Source organism: Xiphophorus couchianus, chromosome 15 (genome assembly GCF_001444195.1).
Source record: "Xiphophorus couchianus chromosome 15, X_couchianus-1.0, whole genome shotgun sequence".
Classification (NCBI taxonomy): Eukaryota; Metazoa; Chordata; class Actinopteri; order Cyprinodontiformes; family Poeciliidae; genus Xiphophorus; species Xiphophorus couchianus.
Window position 1 is genome coordinate 11757466 of NC_040242.1, and position 20425 is coordinate 11777890.

The 20425-nt window shown below is 38.3% G+C and overlaps 2 protein-coding genes across 5 annotated transcripts; both read left to right on the forward strand.

The window, feature by feature from the left end:
- Positions 1 to 72: 72 nt before the first annotated feature.
- ncoa7b (nuclear receptor coactivator 7b) lies at positions 73 to 16145 on the forward strand. 4 transcript variants are annotated; one of them, XM_028040102.1, is made up of 17 exons: positions 73 to 248; positions 1007 to 1152; positions 7105 to 7250; positions 9163 to 9233; positions 9371 to 9478; positions 9568 to 9669; positions 9814 to 9939; positions 10765 to 10949; positions 11326 to 11480; positions 12142 to 12699; positions 12859 to 13030; positions 13169 to 13316; positions 13423 to 13548; positions 13827 to 13979; positions 14134 to 14229; positions 14321 to 14394; positions 14498 to 16145. In XM_028040102.1, the coding sequence occupies exons 2-17, from the start codon at positions 1115 to 1117 to the stop codon at positions 14631 to 14633; spliced, it is 2394 nt and encodes a 797-aa protein (XP_027895903.1). In that variant the 5' UTR covers positions 73 to 248; positions 1007 to 1114; the 3' UTR covers positions 14634 to 16145. The 4 variants fall into 4 exon arrangements, with proteins under 4 accessions (XP_027895903.1, XP_027895906.1, XP_027895905.1 ...); XM_028040105.1 differs by having other exon boundaries at positions 11359 to 11480; XM_028040104.1 differs by having other exon boundaries at positions 7105 to 7244.
- Positions 16146 to 16686: 541 nt separating this feature from the next.
- Positions 16687 to 20425, forward strand: LOC114158447 (histidine triad nucleotide-binding protein 3-like). Its single transcript, XM_028039942.1, has 5 exons — positions 16687 to 16825; positions 17484 to 17601; positions 17693 to 17762; positions 18758 to 18884; positions 19037 to 20425. The coding sequence occupies exons 1-5, from the start codon at positions 16733 to 16735 to the stop codon at positions 19112 to 19114; spliced, it is 486 nt and encodes a 161-aa protein (XP_027895743.1). The 5' UTR covers positions 16687 to 16732; the 3' UTR covers positions 19115 to 20425.

Consider the following 20425-nt stretch of genomic DNA (forward strand, 5'->3'; position numbering starts at 1 on the left):
AAAGAAGCACAAGGGAAATGCAATTCTAAACAAAAGGGACGATCTTCCCCCTATTTTCTGGCACTGACGACGCCAGAGGGCGTTGCAAAGAAGGAGAGGCTTCATGTAGCTCTTCGAAGATGCTCGCCTGGTGTGGGAGCTGCTTCAGCTGCCTGTTTTCAAAATCAATTTTGCACTTGATGGAGTCATTGCACAAAGACGTTACAGCACGCTGCTGAGACAGGTTGCAGAAGCAGGGATGTCTCAGGGTAAGCAAACGGTTTTAAACCGCAATTCCATTCCTACCTTCAATAGCAGGTTGCTATAGTGTGTAAACAAAGTGGCTAGCCGCTGTAGCAGCGTTAGCAGCAGCTGTGTGTGGTCAGCTGGAAGAAAGCTGGACCTTGTTCGATGCGTCTTTGTTTGCTTAAATCTGCCGGCTGCTCGGGCGATTTTTTTTGACATTATCGTTTTTGACCTGGCTGTTTTGTGGTTTGCTGACGCTGCTACGACTGGTCATGATAAGTAAGCTATTTAGCTAAATTTAACAACGTAGCTTCAAATATTACGTTTTCTCAAAGGTCAACCATCTACCTGTTATATAAGACTTGAAAGCTACACATGGATCAACTTCTGTCTCTTTTTTAAGTATGTCTTCAATCGTTTCATTAATTTTGGCGTCGTGATAATTCTCTTGTATCTCAGTGTGGCTGTTTACATCAATTGGATTCCCAGTGCTCAGTGCTAATAATAGACAAACGGACTCCTACAATTAAGCCTTATTACATAATGAAAACACGTGTTTATGGTAGGAAATCGGGAGCAGATGTGCTTGTGAAAGGAGCATTTTCTCCCTTTATGCTAATTAACCTGACACGAAGATCATTATGGGATGCTTTCATCGCCCTCCACACAAGCTGGCTGCCTTATTGGATGCGTTATTAGGTTTTTGCAGTCCTACGGAGTGCTGCAGCTTGAGAAGGCAGACTGAGAGCTTTTCTGATTTCCTTCCTTCTCTCATTTGCAGGACAAAAAAGAAGTGTGCGAGACCACTGTGGGATCCTCATCTAGCTTGGCTGTGTGTGGATGTTTGTATGGATGAGTTTACTGTAACTGCATGCAGATTTGAAGCCTGATGGAAAAAAGAGACAGAAAGCAGGGATATTTTGACAGGTAAGACACTCTGGGTTTGTTTGTCTATATTAAATGTCTCTTGCTTTGCAATGTATAGGACCAATGTTTGTATTTGAGCTTATGCCCAAATGACCAGGTAGAGGTAGTCAAGCTGGTGCTATCAGTGAGGTGCGGAGCCGGTCCAAGGCATTAGAGAACTAAGCCGCCTCTCTGTGCCCACACGCTTCCATAGAGCCTTCAGAAACCCTTACATTCACAGACAGTATAAACCTCTCATGGTTATAATAATTTGATAGAATTTGTTCATTGTGTATTGTATGGAAATGTGGATTTATAACTTCTATATATATATGTTTCAGTTGGACATTGCTCAGATCTGAGGTCTTATTCTCATATATATTTGGAGTCAACTGGCACAAACAATGATTATGACCACAAATCATGGAAATATGGTACAATGTAAAGCAAATAATATGCAATTAAATTAGGTTTCAACCTTCTGTGATTCTTACACACATAAAAATGTCTTAAAGACAGTTAGTTGTTTATAAGGATGAAATGAAAGCAGCAAAGTCAAGTCAAAGTTTATTTATATAGCACAGAAAAGAACAAAGTGTCAACATGAGGGTACAAAATGGAGATGTGCGGTGAATTGAGATTGAGCGATTCATACGTTTTCTACTCAATATTTTTAAGTAAAAAAACATTCATTTAAGATTTAAGCGAGCTAACTTTTGGTAAGCATACAATGTGAATTTTCTAAATTTAATAGTAATTTTGCAGAACTTTAATTTATTGCCACCCACTACTGTAGTTCAGTCATTCCAGTCGCTTGTATTACAGCTGGGGTCTCTGCTAATGCAAACATTTACTGTTTGCAAAGTAAACTTCAATGGGTAGTTAATAATTTCCATACGAGTCTGTAAACACAATGAATAAAACTTGTTTGACCTGTCTGTTATGAGTCTGAGTTTGAGTTGAAGCCTTGTATATAGAAAATATTTTATGTTTATTTAGAGCTTTCACCTTTTGAAACACCTTATCCCAGTTGCTACTTATTAAACAAATACTGCAAGCCCAACTATTTATTTTCACAAGTCTGGCTTTCTATATAATGCTCCACTCGTTATAAAAAAAACTTTATTGAAAGTTAAGTTTGGGTTTATTTAAAATATAATGGAGATGGTAAATATAGAAAATAGAAAGGAAGAGAGATGGGGTAAAAAGTTAGAAGGGAGAAAGGGAGAGAAGAAAAGAGAAGTGAAAAAAGGATGAAGAGAATACAAGAAAAAAACAGAATTCTTTCTACACCTGCAGAAAGAGAGGAAAAAAAGCAGAGTCCTGAGAAACAACATGTCTATTTATAACAACACAACATCTAAATAACACGTGCAAGTACTAATCAATACAAAAGGCATTTAGAGACAACAGCAGTCCGAGATGGTGTATCTGTATAAACCTGAATCCAAATATTATGAAGACAGCCTTATAGTCAAACAGAAAATGGAGATTGAATTGTTTAGCCCCAAAAAATCAAATGTCAGAAAGCATCAAATTGTGAAAGAAATAGCTTGATGGCATCTGCACATTCAGAATGAACAGTTTCTCTTATTCACAAGTAAGCAAGGAGTCCGAGATTTCTCGCTTCATCTGCAACAAAAGCTAAATCCTTCTGAGCTACTTTCAGTTTCTCAGCCACATTCTTATGCAGCTCATCTAGGTTTAAACCTGCGTGACTCTCTTTTATTTCTCTCGTTTGGAGAACCCAGCACGCTAGCTCCTAGTGCTAGAATTTATTGTAGCAGACACAAGCTTATACTCAAATATTAAAAGCACCTTCTGGTTGTACTGATGAAACATATTTATTGGTTTGAAAGTCTTCGGCATTTCTGTTCATCATCTCTGTTCAACACTGAGGCGCATTGAATAATTGTGCATTTTCATCTCTGATCTACACCCACCTTACAAGGCCTCTATTTAATCAGTAGTGCGTCAGAGTTTCACACAGAGAGGCACTAGCTGTTGACTGTAAAATTGGATTTTGGCAGTGTTTTGAAACATGATATTGGGAAATGAGTGGAAAAGGGCTTATCACAGTTACGGAGTATGGAGGGATAAGAACTTGTGAAGCTATCAGCAAATTGCAGCTCTTAGTCTGTGACGTCTGTGAAGGTGAGGTGCTTCACCGAGCTGCATGCAATTTAGACGTTAGATTACTGTGAAACCTGTCACCAGTTATTATTTATTCAAATTCCATTCAGTTTATTTATATAGAACCAATTCACAACAAATGTTGTCTCAGGACACTTTACAAAAAAACTCTATTCAATCATACATGCATTCTAATTGATCCTTATAGATCAAAATGTTTTTGTCTAAGGAAATTCAGCAGATTGCATCGAGTCATGGACTTGCAGCATTCACTCCTCTTGGACCAGGTTGTTAGCTTTTTTCCGTGCATCCTGCAGGTATTACAGAATGTTTGTACATCCTGTGTTTCAGTGGATGTGAGCGCCATATATAATCACAAATCAACTTTTACACCTATGGAACGAGTGAATCATAAAGAAACTTGTTCAGTTGCTTCCTAAATGGAAATAAAAGTAGATTTAAACCCAATCAATGGCTGGATGGTAAGCACAGCATTAGGGTTTTTTTCAGAGTGGGTATGTGATTCAATTGTGTCTTATGGGCTTGTTTCCCTTACATTATGGCTCCGGTTTCATGTTCTGATTGGGCTGACGATCTGGCTCAAATAAGACATCAATCATGTCTTTTCTGCTGGAAATATTAGATTTTAATTATTGGATCACCATTGCGTTGGTTCTTAATGGGATTTTGACTCTATGTACTCTATGTATGTATTAGAATAGGTCTACCTGTATGTGCTCTAAGCACATCTAAAGCAACATGCAGCAGATCACCTCTAATAAAGTTACCCAGAGGTGTCTGATGTCTCACATGCAGTAAAATGGAGTTCGCTCAAACAGAAGTGTTTAACATGCCTATTTCTATAGCTACCATCAAGCAGTCACTTTGTGATTTTAATTCAGAGCTTTCTTTCAGATTAAAAGCTCAGCTTTGAATCACAAACTGATTCAAAGCTGAGCTTTTAGATTGAACTGTCTTCCTGGATATTTAATGTTACTTCTACAATGTTTAATTTGTTTTTCCTCTTGCTATTTTGTGCTTTGCACTTTGTTTTTTTAATTTTTTTTGCTAGAAAATGGTGGTGCGTGGAGCGGGATGTTTTATACCTGCCTGTTATTTTCCTCTACTAGCCTGAGCTTTTAGATTGAACTTGCTAATGCAAAAGGGAAACACACCGATTAGAGTTTTAAAAGCTGAAACGGCTTTGACTATTCCTCAGTTATGTGTCTATAATAATCTCAAATTCAGAAGTTAAAATCTTGTTATTGTTTCAACATTCCAAACCTATTTTGGATTTAGGGTTGTTTATCACGGGACGCTAGCGACTTCAGAGGGAGTGCTGCAGAGTCAAGTGGCCCGCGGTGTGTTTGGGAAGAGAATCAATATGTTCAGAGCAAAAATAGTTCTTATCAGCCAACACAGCTACTGCTGTAACAACCACATCCCCTCCTATTTGAAGTGTGTGCCACTTCGCTTCCTGACATATCGAGCAAAGGTCAACATGCGGCTGCCCAGTATTCCGTTGTCCAAGCAAAAGTCATTAGGCACTGAACTGCTTTGTTCCAGTTATTCTCACTATTATGACTCAAAATAAGGTTTTGTTGATAGTTAGTTGATCACTGTCTGATAAACACTTGTTTATTCATAGGGGCCTTTCGTGTTAAAACGTCATGCATGATTTCTTTAAATGGTGCATAATCATCAATTCAGTGCAGCAAAGTTAAAACAAAGTTGTGAATGAAATATATTGTTGTTCTAATAAGCAATGAAACTCATGTCAGTCAGAGTTAATCTTAACGTGTAAGTGTCCTAAAGAGATCCTACATGTTCTGAGCTGAGGATAAATGACTCTTACTTGATTGCTGCTCTAAAAGTGGGCGTGTTAAAGTCCTTCTACAATAAACTAATGTCAAAGTCTTTCTGTAGATTAATGTACTAGGATTTATCGTATGATATAGTTTATTAATTAGACTTTTGGTTGTATGTTTCTATGTCATTTGTATTGTAATTCAGTATTTTTCTGTATTTTGTATTCTGAAATTAATATTAAAACATCACACTTTTAGTCAGGAACAGTGAGACAGGGAGATAGAAGGACATGGAATAAGATTTGATGTTAACCTCCACTTAGTGGCTCCTGGAAGTATTGTGCTCACTCGCATTTTTTTTTTTTTTTTTTTCAAACGAGAAGGTTTTGTTCAGATTTTGTACAGAACTGGAATTATATCTGAATTTTAAGTTGTATGAACTAACTGTGGTCACCAACCAAAAGATTAAGTTACATTTTTGGTTGATTCAACAAGCAACACTTTGCTTAATCTCAGGGCTTTCGAATCTGTTCCTACCCAGACTCTGTTGTGGAACAGTTGTTTGTAGAACAGTACCACTGTTTGTTGAACAGTACCAGCAGAACAGTACAACAGAATGCTACACTTAAAAGAAGAAAAACAGAGTTTGGAAATGAAAGGAATCCTTTTGATCTGTGGAATATGAGAAATGCCCCTGAGCGAAACAGATGCTGCTACTGATAGGTTTCTGGAGATTCATGCTGTGTCTAAGACTGCAAAGAGGAGAGACCTTAGTTCCCTTTGCCTGTAGCCTTATCGACCCAATCTCATCCATCCCATTAAAGCACTTCAATACTTAAGATCCCGTTGTTGTGGTGTTCCTTTATTTGCTCTTCACCTGGGGCTGTGCTGGAAATTACCTCAGTTCCTCCAATAAGTAGGCTTATCTTTTCTTGAGATATCTTCTTATAGAGCATGTAGTGCTTTGGCAAAAGTATCCACACCAATTGAAGTTTTTCACATTTCTGTTGCATTCCAACCACAAGCTTCAATTTAATTTAATGTGATCAGTCAACACAAAGTGGGGCATAACTGTGAGGTGGAGAAAAAAAAAGAGGCCTGCTTTACAAATTGTTTGATAAATAAAAATAAAGAAGCAATGCGTTCATTTTTATTCACCTCCCCCTAAACTGGGTTCCAGATGTTTTGGGTGTGTGTCCACCAGCTTCACACATCTCGAGACCATTCACATTTACACAACAGCTCAAGATCATTCACATCGAAAGGAGAACATCTCTAAACATCAATTTCAGTCTAGAGTGAATCTTTGACTAGGCCATTCTGATTCATGAAGGCACATTGATCTAAACTCGTCTTGCTTTGAGGTGAATTTCCATCTCGGTCTCAAGTCTTTTACAGCGTCTAGCAGCTTTTCATTAAGTGTTCAGCTCAGTTCCTCTTCCCATTCTTCTCTTTCCCAGTTGAAGAAAAGGATCTCAGAGCATGATCTTGCCACCACCATGTTTCACTGTAGAGACGTTCAGAGTTGGATTTTCACCACCATGGAGTTGAGAAAGACATGTTTGCATTCATAGCTTGCGGCTATCTGCAAACTTCTTCTGGTTTTCTTTCAACCATCAGTTTCATGTTGAAACATCAAAGCCAGATTTTTGCACAACTAACATTTATGCTCTTCAAAGGGTGCAGATACACTTGCAAGGCACTGTACATAACTTGCGGCTCACCACTAACCCTATCTACCAGTGTACTTCACAGTAGTAGGCTTCCTTAATGTACCCCCATCATTTGCTGCCCATCAATGATTAAATAGGGAGTAAGAGGAGTCTGAGAAGATGATGTGGCTGACACTGCAAAAAACTGTATATGACAGGCGGCCTCAAAACTCACTCCATCTACTGTTTATCGCAAATGCACTTTGTTTTTAAAAAAAGATCTAGATTATGGTTTCCTATTAAAAAGTGCAACATCTGTAAAAAAAAAACATTTTTTTAAAAGTCTTTTTCCTTTTCCTTTTTTTTTTTTGGCTCATCAGGCTGAAAAGGCGAAAGCAGCTGAAGCCAACCCAACCAGAAAAGAGCCAGAATGAGCCGAGTCCGGCAATCATGTCCTCCTGTGACATGGATCCCAACAAGAAGACGGATCTGAACAGAGTAACGGATAAACCACCTGCAGGTCTGGGTGAGGCGTGGCAAGAGAGAGCTGATTCTTCTTCAATGATATCAGTGAAAAGCATACATAGCATACATAGTAAATTTCACCTAGTAGGTGAAATTTACTGTCAAATTTCACTTACTAGGTTTGAACAGAAGTAAGGTAAATCTATCTAGGTTAGAATTCGTTGGCTAATGTATATGTTGGCCTACTCTCATGTATTTCTTGTTTTGAGCATAATAAAGAAACCTGCTTCTGATAATTACATGTAATACGATATATTTAGCCACTGCAGACATCTAATCATTGGTGTTTCTGTTTAGAAACAACTTATTCTGCAGAGTTAGCTGTTCACAATGACTGAGCATTACAAACATTCCTCTTTTGTTTAAAATGTTTCCTGTTCTCTCAGAGAGATGCAGAAGCCCCACAAAATAGGGAATTATTTGCATTGTAGCAACCTCAGCAGTTTTAAATGGGAAGTTGCATAATCATTTTCCTGGTTTGTTTAAGAGTCAGTGAGAACAGTCAGGGCACCATGTTCACAAAGCCTGCATGCAGTAAGATTTGCTTTTAATTAGTTAATCCTGAAAGAAATGTTAAAACTCCTCATAATCTGTTTGCACTTTTTTGACAATGAACATAGTATGTCTTTAACCCACTATTTGGAATAAGCGAGATTCGCTGTGAATACTTGTAAATAAATCTTTGGATTGATAAACCGAACAGTAAAAGTAATACATTATATAAAGGTATCACCATGGCAGACAGTTTTAAAATAAACCAAACTTTCCCTCCTTAAGTATCGCGTTCACTTTGTGAAACTCTCCAGTATCACTGATGACAAAGCAGTCCTACAGTATGATGCTGTTCAACTAATCCGAACAAACATCTCATTTTTGTATCTTTCTTGCCTGAACATGCACTATAGCTAAATTTAATTTTGATGTTAAAATATTTGAAATATATTTTTACATTTATTTGATTTGTAGGGGTAATTTTTTTTTTCAGGATCTTTATTCTCTCTAAATATAGTATATCATGATGGGGTAAGCTTATGCACACAGGCTGAATTTACGTTGTGGTATTACAGTGTCGGCTCTGTGCAGACTTGGTGAAGTGCAGAGGTCAGAGGAGTGGCTGTTCAGGCACATGCAGCAAAAGTTACAGCAGTCTTAGTCATGCACTGTGTTTCAGTCAATTGTGCACTAAAAGCTTCTGCATCCTGGCAAGAGAAAAATGCTGACTGTGGGAATGATCTGCAACAGGAGTCTGATTGTGTGTCTGCTTACAATAACTGCTGCAGCCTGTGCTGAATAATAATAATGGAGAGAAAAAAATAACTGGTACTGAAACACAAGTAACTCAATGGATGTGAAGGCCTTTCACTGCACCACAGATTCTCTCTTGAGATTCGAGTTGTGACTTTGACAGTGTGACCACACATTCCTGAAAAAATCTTAAATTCGTGTATCTATAATTAAGGCCTTGAAATGTCTTAACATAATTTACAAAATGTAATTTGGCCTTACATATGTTAATCACAGGTTCTAAATTTTGTTGTGGCACGACTATTTAATATCACATATTCAATGTAGCTGATTTTTCTCACGAGACTTGAAACTTATTAAAATTAAAAGATGACTTAAGATCTAGATCTACCAAGGTATGAATAATTTGCTCAATTTCATCCTCATGTGACATGACGTTGTCCGCCATGTTTGCTCTGTCTCTTTCAGCTTATCTTTTTATTTTCCCCTTCCAGTTATGCTTCATGTTTCACATGAACCCTACTAATATACTTTGAAGTTTGTGTTTTTAAAATGTGATAAGGTTGAAGAAGCGTAAATACTGCAGTGTAGGGAATAGTTGCAATCCAAAAAAGAGATTTCTAATATTTAACATTTTCTAGAGTCTATGATTCTTCTTCCACTTTCAGGTGATGGCTGTAAAAGTAACAATCAGGCAAAAATGGAGAAAAAGAAGCCCCCGGGGACAGTAGAGTTCATTGTGAGTAGCCCAACACTCACTAGACAATTTGAAAAACAAGATGCCAATCTATTTATTTTGCATCATTTTAAGCCGTGTGTGTGTTTAGAAAGTCTGCAGAAGCTAGGTTTCACATAAAGGCTGATCTGTGGTTACAGGTGGGACCTGATGATTCTATCAACAGCATCGCACTTAAATTCAACATCACCCCGAACAAGCTGGTGCAACTGAACAAGCTCTTCGCCCGCAGCGTCTACCCTGGCCAGGTGAGAGGACTGAAACTGTCCATTTGGGCTGATTTGCATCGTCATTATAGATTAGCAGACTATTTATTAGCCGTCCACTGTCATTACAGAAACTGTTTGTTCCCGACGTGAGTCAAACAGAAACAGACCCGAAGTCGCCGGCGGCTTCTGATGCCTCTTTCACTAACTGTGTTTCTGACAAGCCCTTACAAGTGAGTCAAAATCAGTCTGGGATGTTGCTGTAAGGCTATTTGACCTTAAAATACCTTAACAGTGTGCTGTGGCATTTATGAGTATCAAATCTTAACACTTAAGTTGTGCACATACTATTGGATTTGTCCTTAAACTTGTTCCAGGATTGCACTCAAAGCTGCCGGTCAGCGAAGTCCATCCGTCGGGAGTTCTCGCCAAATTCTGAGGATGAGAGCCCGGCAACGGTTAAATTCATTAAAATGAGCTGCAAGTACTTCACTGATGGCATGGTGAGAAGCTTGGATGCTTTGCTGATGTCTGTTTAAAATGTAGATTAAAACGCAGCCGTCGCAGGTTCGACTCCCGGACCCGGCGACATTTGCCGCATGTCTTCCTCCCTCTTTTCCCCCTTTCCTGTCAGCCTACTTTCAAAAAATAAGGGACACTAGAGCCCACAAAAAGAATAAAAAAGTATATATAATTAAAAGAATTTAGATTAAATCTTGAAAGACTACTTCTGAAATGTAGAAAGTTATTATTCTATTGTTTTTCATGCATTTAATTAATGTCCTTAGATGTTGATAAATGATTTGTCTTCTTTTGCTCAAGCTACTGTGTATACCTTACCTTAATGTATGCTTTACATAAGTGATAATTAAATGTGTAAATTTTCATTTTGTCTTTTTTTTTGGATGAAAGAAAAACCCTGAGGCAGATATGCTAAGCAGGAAATTTTAGTGTGGAATTTGGTCTAAGCATTTTCCAAGGATGCTTAGTTTGGAAAAAATATTTGTACTCTCAGACTTCATTCCCTATCATAGTTTAAAAGTTGCTTTCATCCATTATGAATAGTTTTTGCAGAGTTTATATTTAAAGTAAGACCGCAGCAGAAATATTTACCATGAATTAATTTGAGCTTTAGTGTTTATGCTTAAAATTATCCTAAAAAGAATGCCAATACTGAAAGGTCACGTCAGGCAGTAACATTAAGGGATAAAAGTGCAGTAGTCACTAATGTATTTCGTGCAAAGTGTACAGAAACTGTCTCCAAGGCTCCCTAAATGCAATAGTTGTTCTACTAGATAAAGTCATGACTGCTGCTTTCCCTGTGTTAGGGTGTTGTGGGCGGTGTGTTAATTGTAACGCCCAACAACATCATGTTCGACCCTCACAAGTCGGACCCCTTGGTCATCGAGAACGGCTGTGAGGAGTACGGCCTCATCTGCCCCATGGAGGAGGTGGTCTCCGTGGCGCTGTACGACGACGTGTCGCGCATGCAGCTCAAAGACGCTTTGCCATCGTAAGAGCTGACGCTCCACATTTCTGCCGTTTTCTTGCCATCCTTCCTGGCCTTCACTTTTACTCCTTTTTTCCTTATCCTGAGTCCAGCTCAGCTTTCTCTTGTCCTCAGCTGTTTTTTTCTGACATTCTCTTCAGAATGCTACATTTCCAATTCATTTCCCATCCATCCTATTGTGAGCGTTTTTGTTTGTTAAAAATGTGTCTTTTGTTTGAGATTTTTGTTACCTCACATCACATTTGTTATTCAGTTGGGTGCAGTTTTTAATTTAAGTTGGTCATGTTCCTTGTTTTTTGTTTTTTTTCCCCTGTACTTTTTTTCCCCTCCCCTCCTTCCATCCTGTTTCCCGTCTATGTGATGTCCTGTGTCCTCACAGAGACCTACCCCAGGATCTGTGTCCTGTCTACAGGCCTGGTGAGTGGGAGCAGCTGCCATCGGAGCGGGAGCTGAACCCCTTTAGTCGTTACGAGGCTCTGGTTCCGAAACAACCCATATTTTTGGATGACATTGAGTCTACCCTTTCTGAAACTGGTAAGACGTCATCAGATATGGATTTTTCCAGTCCATACACCCCCATAGCATTAGTATTATGCCAAAAATCAACTGGTCAGATATGCTCAGAGGACTCAAAACCTTTAAAAGTAAAAGATGTTTTTTTTGTGGCTTTTATGTTTTTCTGATCAACAATAAAGTAAGTATGAGATATTTTAATAAAAATAAACAAATCGGTCAGATTTAATATCTAATTCAGTAGATCTTAAGTAATGGTTTCTCTTGTGTACGTTATTAAAAGAAAGGTATTCTGTTTTCTAAATTTACGTCATTGATGTCTGTTTCCTTGGTCTATAGTTTTTTTGTTTGTTTTTAGTGTGCCTCATTGTTCCTTGGAAAACATTATAGCTCAGTCGCATCTGACCATAGAACATGGTTTTAGTAGAGTTCAGTAAACTCGTCAGATTCAATTTAGTGATGTAAGGGCAAGAAAAGTTGTGTCCTTCCTCCCAAATAATTTATTTGCATATAGAAAATTTCCTAATCTTGCCATGGGATCTTTATTGAATAAGTGTGCTCAAACTAAAGGTTGGATTTTCTTGCAGTCAGTGGTAATTTTATTTGAAGGGTGTTTGCACATATTAAACGGAGGGGCCCGTAGTTGTATAGGGCTTTGTTTTAACATATTCCCTATTTCCAGTGAGTACAGAGGGGGAGCAGACAGAAAAGTCTCCATCGGATGAGGGATTTACCGATCTGGAGCCTACTATCAACTGGAACGCTGAGGAGACACAGGGGAGCTCCTTGACAACACACTGCAGAGACAATTATCAACATGTAGGACCAAATTGTCTCAACCTGCAGGAGCCCCAAGACTATTCACCTCTCAGTCGAGCTAAAGGGAGGCTGGATGACGAAGAGGACGAAGGTGTTGCTCAGAACAGCTCCATAGAGGACGGAGTGTCAGTCTTATCTGCCTTAGAGACCGAGAAACAGGGTAGCTTGCAGATTAAACCCTTGAGCCAGCAGGTAGCTGAAACCAAAGATACGCACCCTGAAGGCGCCGAAGAGCTGCTAAATAGAGTAGAAGATAAAACACCCAGGAAGCTGAGCCTGCAGGAGGCTTCAGAGGTAGAGAGAAGAAGCCCGGACAGACTAGCAGAGGGCGACAGAGTCAGTGAGGAGGTGAGACAAAAGAAGAACCAGGAATCTGAGATGAGGTCATGGCTGCTGAAGAGGATGCAGGTTCCAATAGAAGGTACATCAGAGTGTTGGTTATTAATGGTATTTATATGCTGAATATATTACACCTCAAACATTCAGTGTCGGTGAACTGTGAAAAGTTAGAATAAAACTGTCTCATTAAGAAGTTTTCATTTATTTATTTTTCTTCTTCTTTTTTTGTCTTGCTTGGCAGACCTGCTTTTACCATCGGAGGAGAAGAGCAAAAATCCACCCATGTTCCTGTGCTTCAAGGTTGGGAAGCCAATGAGGAAGTCCTTCGCCACCGGCGTGACCTCCAGTCCCGCGCCCTCTGTCAGGGTCCAGGAGAGGCAGCCAGAATACTGGTTTGCTGTTCCTCAGGAGAGGTGATGTTAACCCCCTCAAAAAACCATCAGACATGACAACGTCAAAATAAAGAAATGGTCATGTTTTTTTTTTTTCTTCTCGAGGACAGTCTGTTGAAAGGTGTGTTGTGTGTGTCTGTGTGTGTGTGTGTGTTTCAGGGTGGACAGTCTCTACTCCTTTTTCGTCCAGTGGTCTCCTGATGTGTACGGGAAGGAAGCCCGTGAGCAGGGCTTTGTTGTGGTGGAGAAAGACGAGCTGGACATGATCGACAACTTCTTCAGTGACCCTGCGTCTTGCAGCTGGGAGGTGACGATTTTGTGCTACCATCACCCCAGTTTGTGTGTGTGTGTGTGTGTGTACGTGTGTTTTTTAATCCCTTTACTTTTGTCTTTTTTACTGCTGCATATTCTAGATCATCACCATTGACGAAGCCAAACGCAGGCAGAGCTTTAGCAGCTGTGACAGAGACTCTACGGTTGACGCTTTGCCCATGCTTATTGATAGCAGTGATCTGCTTCAAGATACACACATTGAGAAGGTAAGTTGTGTAGGACATGCAGCAGGTTTCCCACCATCCAAATCCTTTCACTTTTTTTTTTTAAAATTGAGATTTAATTTTAGTTTGTCATGTCAAACATGACAAAAAAAATTATGTTTAAACAATAGATTTCACTCTGGTCACAGCATAACAGCTTGGTTTTATGTTTAAAATGATTTAGAAATAAATATAAACATATTAAGTCCTGCCCTAGATACTTGTGCAAGTATTAATTCCTTAATACACAGTCTAATAGTTGATTATTTTGTTTCTTTCAGCTTGCCTGTCGCCTGCCAGCCCGCGTGCAGGGTTATCTATGGAGGCTGGTCTACAGCACTGAGAAACATGGCACCAGTCTGAAGACTTTGTACAGGAACTTGTTAGATGTGGACAGTCCCGTGCTGCTGGTTGTCAAAGATATGGATGAGCAAGTAAATGACAGACATATTGCACAAGATAAAACTGTTTAGCTTTGGCGCCTCATAGTGGTGAAAGATATATAGACTTCACAAACTCCAGGTCATGTCATTTGTGGATATTTCTATCAGAAAGGTAATTTTTTTTAATTTTTATGTTTTGTTACAGATATTTGGAGCTTTTTCAACTCACCCCTTCAGAGTCAGTGAACATTTCTATGGCACTGGAGAGACATTCCTGTATAGCTTCTGTCCTGAAATTAAGGTTTGTGCTTAACTAGCTCCATAAACACATCCCAAAAATCTGCACTCACTTTAGAGTATATTAATTCTGACATAATTTGGCATAATTTCAGGTGTACCGCTGGACGGGGGAGAATTCTTACTTTGTGAAAGGCAACACTGACTCTCTGCAGATGGGCGGAGGAGGGTGTGTACAGCAACCACATTATTCCCTTTGCTGACACTTGGCTGTTGAACAGAAAAGTGTATTTTTGCTGCTCCCTGACTTTTTTTTGTCCTCTCTACTGTAGCGGCCATCTGGGTCTCTGGCTGGACGGGGAGTTGTACCGAGGCACCACCACCAAGTGTGCCACCTTCAACAATCAGCCACTTTCCACCCAGCAGGACTTCAACATCCACAGTCTGGAGGTGTGGACCTTTGAGTAGCCTCATCTGCTCAAGCTCCTGACAAATCTACACATCTTGAGCCATTAGAAAAACACTCCCAAGTCTGTTATGCATCACTTGGAGCCACTCATGAATGAGACTGAGTGTCATGTGAGACAGACACAAGCGGCAAAGGCGTCTGTGTTCTGCAGGGAGCCTCGTCACGAGTTTACATCCAGTTGCTTTTACAAGTGGAGGTGCGAAAAAAAAAATGCCCTGAGCTCATTTGCTGCCTTACAAATAGAACAGAGGCTCCAGCTTCCTCAGTGTGAAGGCTGCCTTGCAGTCAAAGCCTTGCAGTCAAAGTTGCTCTTTGACTGTGTGGCTAAGACCTAAAGAGGCCAAAGTGCTCACATTAATGTTCACATTATTCAGAACAACACCAGATGTAGGTCCATGTAAAGGAATAGGAAGCCTCGGAATGCTCTGGGGTTATCCTTACAGAAATTATAACAGTGTTGACAATATTTGTATGTTTGACAATGTACATATTTGTGTACTGAAGAAATTTGGAATGATAATCTTTTTTTGTTGTTATTGCTGCAGTTTACTCAAAACTTGAAGGAAAGTGACAATTGCCAGGGTTCATTTTAACCCATTCAACATCAAATAGCTAAATTGTCTCCATCTGAAGCATTCGCTTCTCCTTTGGTGATAACTTTTTCTCTTGTGGTGAATCTGAAATGGCAAGAGTGAGATACAGTTCACTTCCCAAATGAAGAAATGTGATCCAAAAAAAACTCTTACAGCCAGAAACAAGTTTGCAATGACCAAATTTAATGTTTTGTTCCTGACCTTGTATTTTATAAGAATATTTTTGCATTTTATTTTTATATTATTTTTTTTATGAGAAAACTGCTCCTTTTTTAGTATTTTTTTTTTACAATAGTTTATTTCTGTTCTTGAGTAATTTTATGTTAGAATTTTTTTGTTTGTTTGTTTTTTTTTACTTGGTTATTGTTGTTGAGCCAATTTAACATGCTGCCACTTTGCACTACAGGATGCAGGCAATGCTGCCTTTGTGGCCCCTGGTAATGAGCGTTACTTTAATATTACTGTTAAATTGTTACAAAATCTAGTTGAATCTTTAACCAGAGAAGGGAAGTCCAACCACGCCTCACTCTCTACATTAGCTAAGCGTTGATGGAAAAAGGGATAAACTGTTATTGCACTCTGATGTGGCACTAACTACACAATCAAATCTGCTAACACAGAAATGAAGCCTCTTTTTGTATCTGATTCAGGCTTGTAGTGCATGAATACAACACCACTACCTGCCATACTCTGTTCACTAATGCCAGAAAAATGCTTCATGTTAAAATTGAGCGATATTACTTTAAGCTGGTTGGTGTTGTAACTGTGAATGCTCTCCAAGTATCATTTCTTGTGAATCCAAAACTGCTGCGCTCTGTGATGTCTCTAAGAAGCTATTTATTGTTGTTATTGCCACCACATTTAAATTTAAATAAATGTTAAACGTATAACACAAAAATAAAGATGAGCTGCTCATGATTTCAGTTTATTAGAGTTGAACCCACATATGGAGGCCTTAGTCCTCGACATGGCTGTCGTAGGTTCGATTCCCGGTCTGGCAATTTTTGCCGCATGTCTTCCCCTTCTCTAATTACTCACGTCCCTGACAATTAACTACCAAATAAAAGCCACTAGAGCCAAAAGAATTTACAAAAAAAACTGTTCTCTTGAAAGTTAGATTTATTTCCCTCTATAGTCTGGAGGGATTTGGCCCCTGGCCTTGAGTTTGACACGTGCTGTAGAACGTCATCTCAACACAGACCGTTTTCAGAAAAGATGCGTCACTCTGTAGATTACAGACAGTTTTTAGCTCAGTTTAGCTTTAAAAGGAGGTTTGAAGGTGTTCGGGGGATTCAGGAGATTGGCAGATTGAATACGTTAACTAAATTGTACTTTTGTTTTACTCTTAAGGTCTTTCTAAATAAATTTAACCTAACTTCATCGCCATTTACCTTTAAGGAAAACTACCGAGTGATGTCCCCTCGCAAAAATTGACGATCTTTGGTAGACATGTAATGCGGAACAAAAACAAATATGTTGAACGGTAACTCGAACCGGGAAGGAAGATGGAAGGAAAGACTTCTAGAGAGTTTGATGAATCGTGTATTTTCTGCCATTTTGCGCACAATAGAGACGAAGAAACGACTGTTCTTAAGCAGGTAAGGAGTTTTTGTTGGGTTTAAAGAGGAGAAACTCTTAGGTCAGAGTTTCAGATTTATCATTTGAAACTCTTGTCACGTTCCGTTGTCACAGAACGTGACAAGTAATAAAAAATAATCCCGTCCAGGATTTTTATTGATCTATCTACAATAACTCTTTGAAGAATTTGAATTAATATGAGTTACAACAATATTTAATTTCCCTTTGGAATCAATAAAGTATTTTTGAATTTGAATTGATTTATACATTTCAGAATTTTTAAATGGATATCACGTCTGAATGTGAGTTATCTTTGGGTGGGTATTATTTATGTGTTTTGAATATTTAAAAGTAAAACGAAAAAAGTGACTAGAACTTCTCTGACGTATTGACAGATCTCAAAGAGCAAACGTTTTTGTCGCTTAAACAAAATATAGTTCCTGAATTTATTTCCAAGTTTTTACATACTAAATGTTAAATGCTTTCGGAAGTTTCACTATCCTCAAATGGAGAAAGCAGGAAGGAATGGGCAACCATTCCAGGAGTGACAATCTCTAAATCCATTTAAAAAATACTCAACAGCACGGCTCTGAATCATCCAGGAAGTAAAACGAACCCAGATCAACATCTCATTTAAGGCATCATGACCTTAAATGAAATAATTTCACTCTTCTGCAGGACAAAGAGTTTGTTTGCTTCAGAGATATTGATCCTGTTGCTCCTCATCACTACCTGGTTATTCCTAGAGACCACATTGTCAGCTGCAAATCACTGAACAGAACCCACATTGACCTCGGTCAGTGACACCATCTCCTTACACTAGTACTATTATAGTTTTATATCTGCTGCTCATAGCGGCCAGCAATAACAAACCATGTGTTTAACAGTTGAAAGGATGGCCAAATTTGGGAAAGAAGTCCTCCTGGACCAGGGGATCACTGATATGGAGAATGTAAGGTGGGTGAGAAATCTAACAAGTGTGTTTATTTCTCACTTGTGGCCAGCAAACTTCCTCTGGCCTTTCTTCTGTCTGTTTTTTTTCTAGAGTTTTTACATGAGGGGAATAAAATAGAAATATAAGATGTTTAAAGTGTAAAACGGGTCAAGTTTATAAAACAAAACAACATAAATTAAACAAAACATGTCAAACACAACATGCAGGGTGACCAGAAAATGTCCACAAAGAGACAGGTGGAAATGGTTGCACAGATTGTGACAGTAGAGCAATATATGAAATAAAGGAGAAAATAAACTGACAGACAACCAAAATGATCTAAAGTAGGTCATTTTAAGCACAAAATGGCCATAGTAAGGCAATTCATTTAACCATAAAATTACTTTAAACAGCCTAAAAACTTTGGAAATGTCAGGAAAGTACTGACTTTGAAATATATACATATATTTCAGCCCTGGATTGGTGGGAATAAAATTACTTTACAGACTTTCTATCAAGTTGTCTTTTCTTTCTTTCTGTTTCTTTCTTTTTTGTATCCTTCCAATCTTCCATCTCTGTTTCCTTCCATCCTTCTTTTCTCCCTTCCTTCTTGATTCTCTTTTTTGGCCTTTTTTCCTTTCTTCTTTCCATGAGGCCTGCTGTCTTTTACTCTGTAATCCTTCCTAACTTTCTTTTTTAACTTTCGTTTTTGCTTTTTCTTGTTTTTGCAGACTTCAGACAGAAATTAGCATATTTTTTGTTCGCCAGTTATTGGAAGCAGTTGTCATTAAGGATTAATCAAATACTTTGAGCATAAACTCAATTGGAAGTGTTTTTATTTGTGTTTTAAAATGAAAATTGAAACTGAAAACTGAAATTCTAAATCAGCTAAAATACAAGACATTAGAAGTGAAGAAAAACTTGTTGCAACTCTGTTTAATCTGTAACTTCACTCCCATATTGTGAGACTGCGGCAAAAAGAAACTGAGCTTGGCACTGATGTGTGTTTGTTCTTCAGGTTGGGGTTCCATCAGCCTCCCTTCATCTCAGTAAAACACCTTCACCTCCATGTGCTCGCCCCGGCTAGCCAGATCTCGACTTCTATGCAGTACAAGTTCACCCCAGGAACTGACCGTTTTATTGCTGTGAGATTGGCTAACAAATTTTCTTCCTATTTTTTTTTATACTATTGTAATGTTTTCTTCACTTAAAGAAAAAAAAAAAAAAACATTACATGAATCAGCTGTAACATGAATCAGATATAACGACGTGTGTCCTTTCTCTACTCTTTCTCCAGGAAAGGTCTCTAAGGGAGCGTTTGAAGAAAGTGTCTCCACTTACCTTTGCAAGTTTTAGACAATATTTGGGATTTTAGGTTTAATCCAACATTTAACCTAAAGGGAAAATGTTGGAGCTTAAGGAGCCTCTAATGATCATGCAGCTGTGGTAAAAAAAATTTAAAAAAAACTCAGCCTGGATAGAAACTTTTACAAGCACTGGCTGTTAAGACAGAAAAGCTGAATTCCAGTGTGCTGTCTTGAACATTTATTGTTCATCCGTCCATTATGTAGCACAGAGGTTGCAAGGGGGGCTGGTGCCTCTCTCCAGTGGGATACACCCTGGACAGATCGTCGGTCTACCGCAGGGCAACACAGAGACAAACAGGACAAACAACCACACATGCGCACACTCACACTTAAGGAGAAGCCAAAGTCCCCGGGGAGAACCCACGCATTTACAGAGAGAACATGCAAACTCCAGGTTGGCTGGAACTCCAACCCAGGACCTTCTCGCTACATGGCAACTATTCTACCCACTGCACCACTGTACAACCAACACATTTATTTATTTTTTAATCATTTTATCTTTATTTTTAGTCACATTTACATGTTAAGGAGACAATAAGCCAAACTGTGGCATATAAGTCATCAATTTTAGATTGAATTGTTTACTGAAATATATGTAAAGCAAGTTATTATTTTATAGTTGTTTATAATTAGTACCAAATGAACTGTTAGATAACTAATATAAACATTGAAAGGTGATTTTTGACTTGTTTGAAAAATGGTCTTGATATATAAAAAAAATGTGGTCTTCTTTTAAAATGCGGTTTTTATCAGTGAAATGAAAAAGATTGTGATTGAAAAAAAAGCTTCCTGTATTTATTCTTGGATTTATTTTAAAGTTATAAATGTCCATTTAAGCTTATAAAGCGATAAAACAATTGTTTATAGGATAGAAATTCTCAATATTTGTTTCACCTCAAAATAGTTTTTGTTCACATCATTTGGAGTCAAGGGTTACAATTTTGTGACTGTTGTGTTTCTTTAAAGATGTATAGCATATGAGCCAACTTATGTTGTAATTTAAGTGCTGAAATCAAACTCATTCGCTTGATGTATTTTTTATTTCGTCAGTGTGCTTTTGATTCCTCGCTTGTATGACAATTTGTAATGGCCATAATGAAGTTTACATACCTCTAAAAATGTTCATTTTTTTATTATGATCAAGACAAAATATTTTAGCACTTTTTCCCACATTTATTGTGACATACATCCTACAAATAAACTAAATATAAACCAACATGTTAGAGCAAAACAAAAGTAATACATATACAAATGCTGCAATAACCTGATTGTGTACTGTAAGTGTGTCAGGGCAGTTAATACATGTGGAAAATGAGGAA

Coding starts and splice junctions, on each gene's coding strand:
- ncoa7b (XM_028040102.1), top strand. CDS start 1,115: ATGGAAAAAAGAGACAGAAAGCAGGGATATTTTGACAG. Junction 9,940..10,764: donor AGTACTTCACTGATGGCATG/GTGAGAAGCTTG, acceptor TCCCTGTGTTAG/GGTGTTGTGGGCGGTGTGTT. Junction 13,317..13,422: donor CTGCGTCTTGCAGCTGGGAG/GTGACGATTTTG, acceptor TGCATATTCTAG/ATCATCACCATTGACGAAGC.
- LOC114158447 (XM_028039942.1), top strand. CDS start 16,733: ATGGAAGGAAAGACTTCTAGAGAGTTTGATGAATCGTGTATTTTCTGC. Junction 17,602..17,692: donor CAGAACCCACATTGACCTCG/GTCAGTGACACC, acceptor TGTGTTTAACAG/TTGAAAGGATGGCCAAATTT. Junction 18,885..19,036: donor GAACTGACCGTTTTATTGCT/GTGAGATTGGCT, acceptor CTCTTTCTCCAG/GAAAGGTCTCTAAGGGAGCG.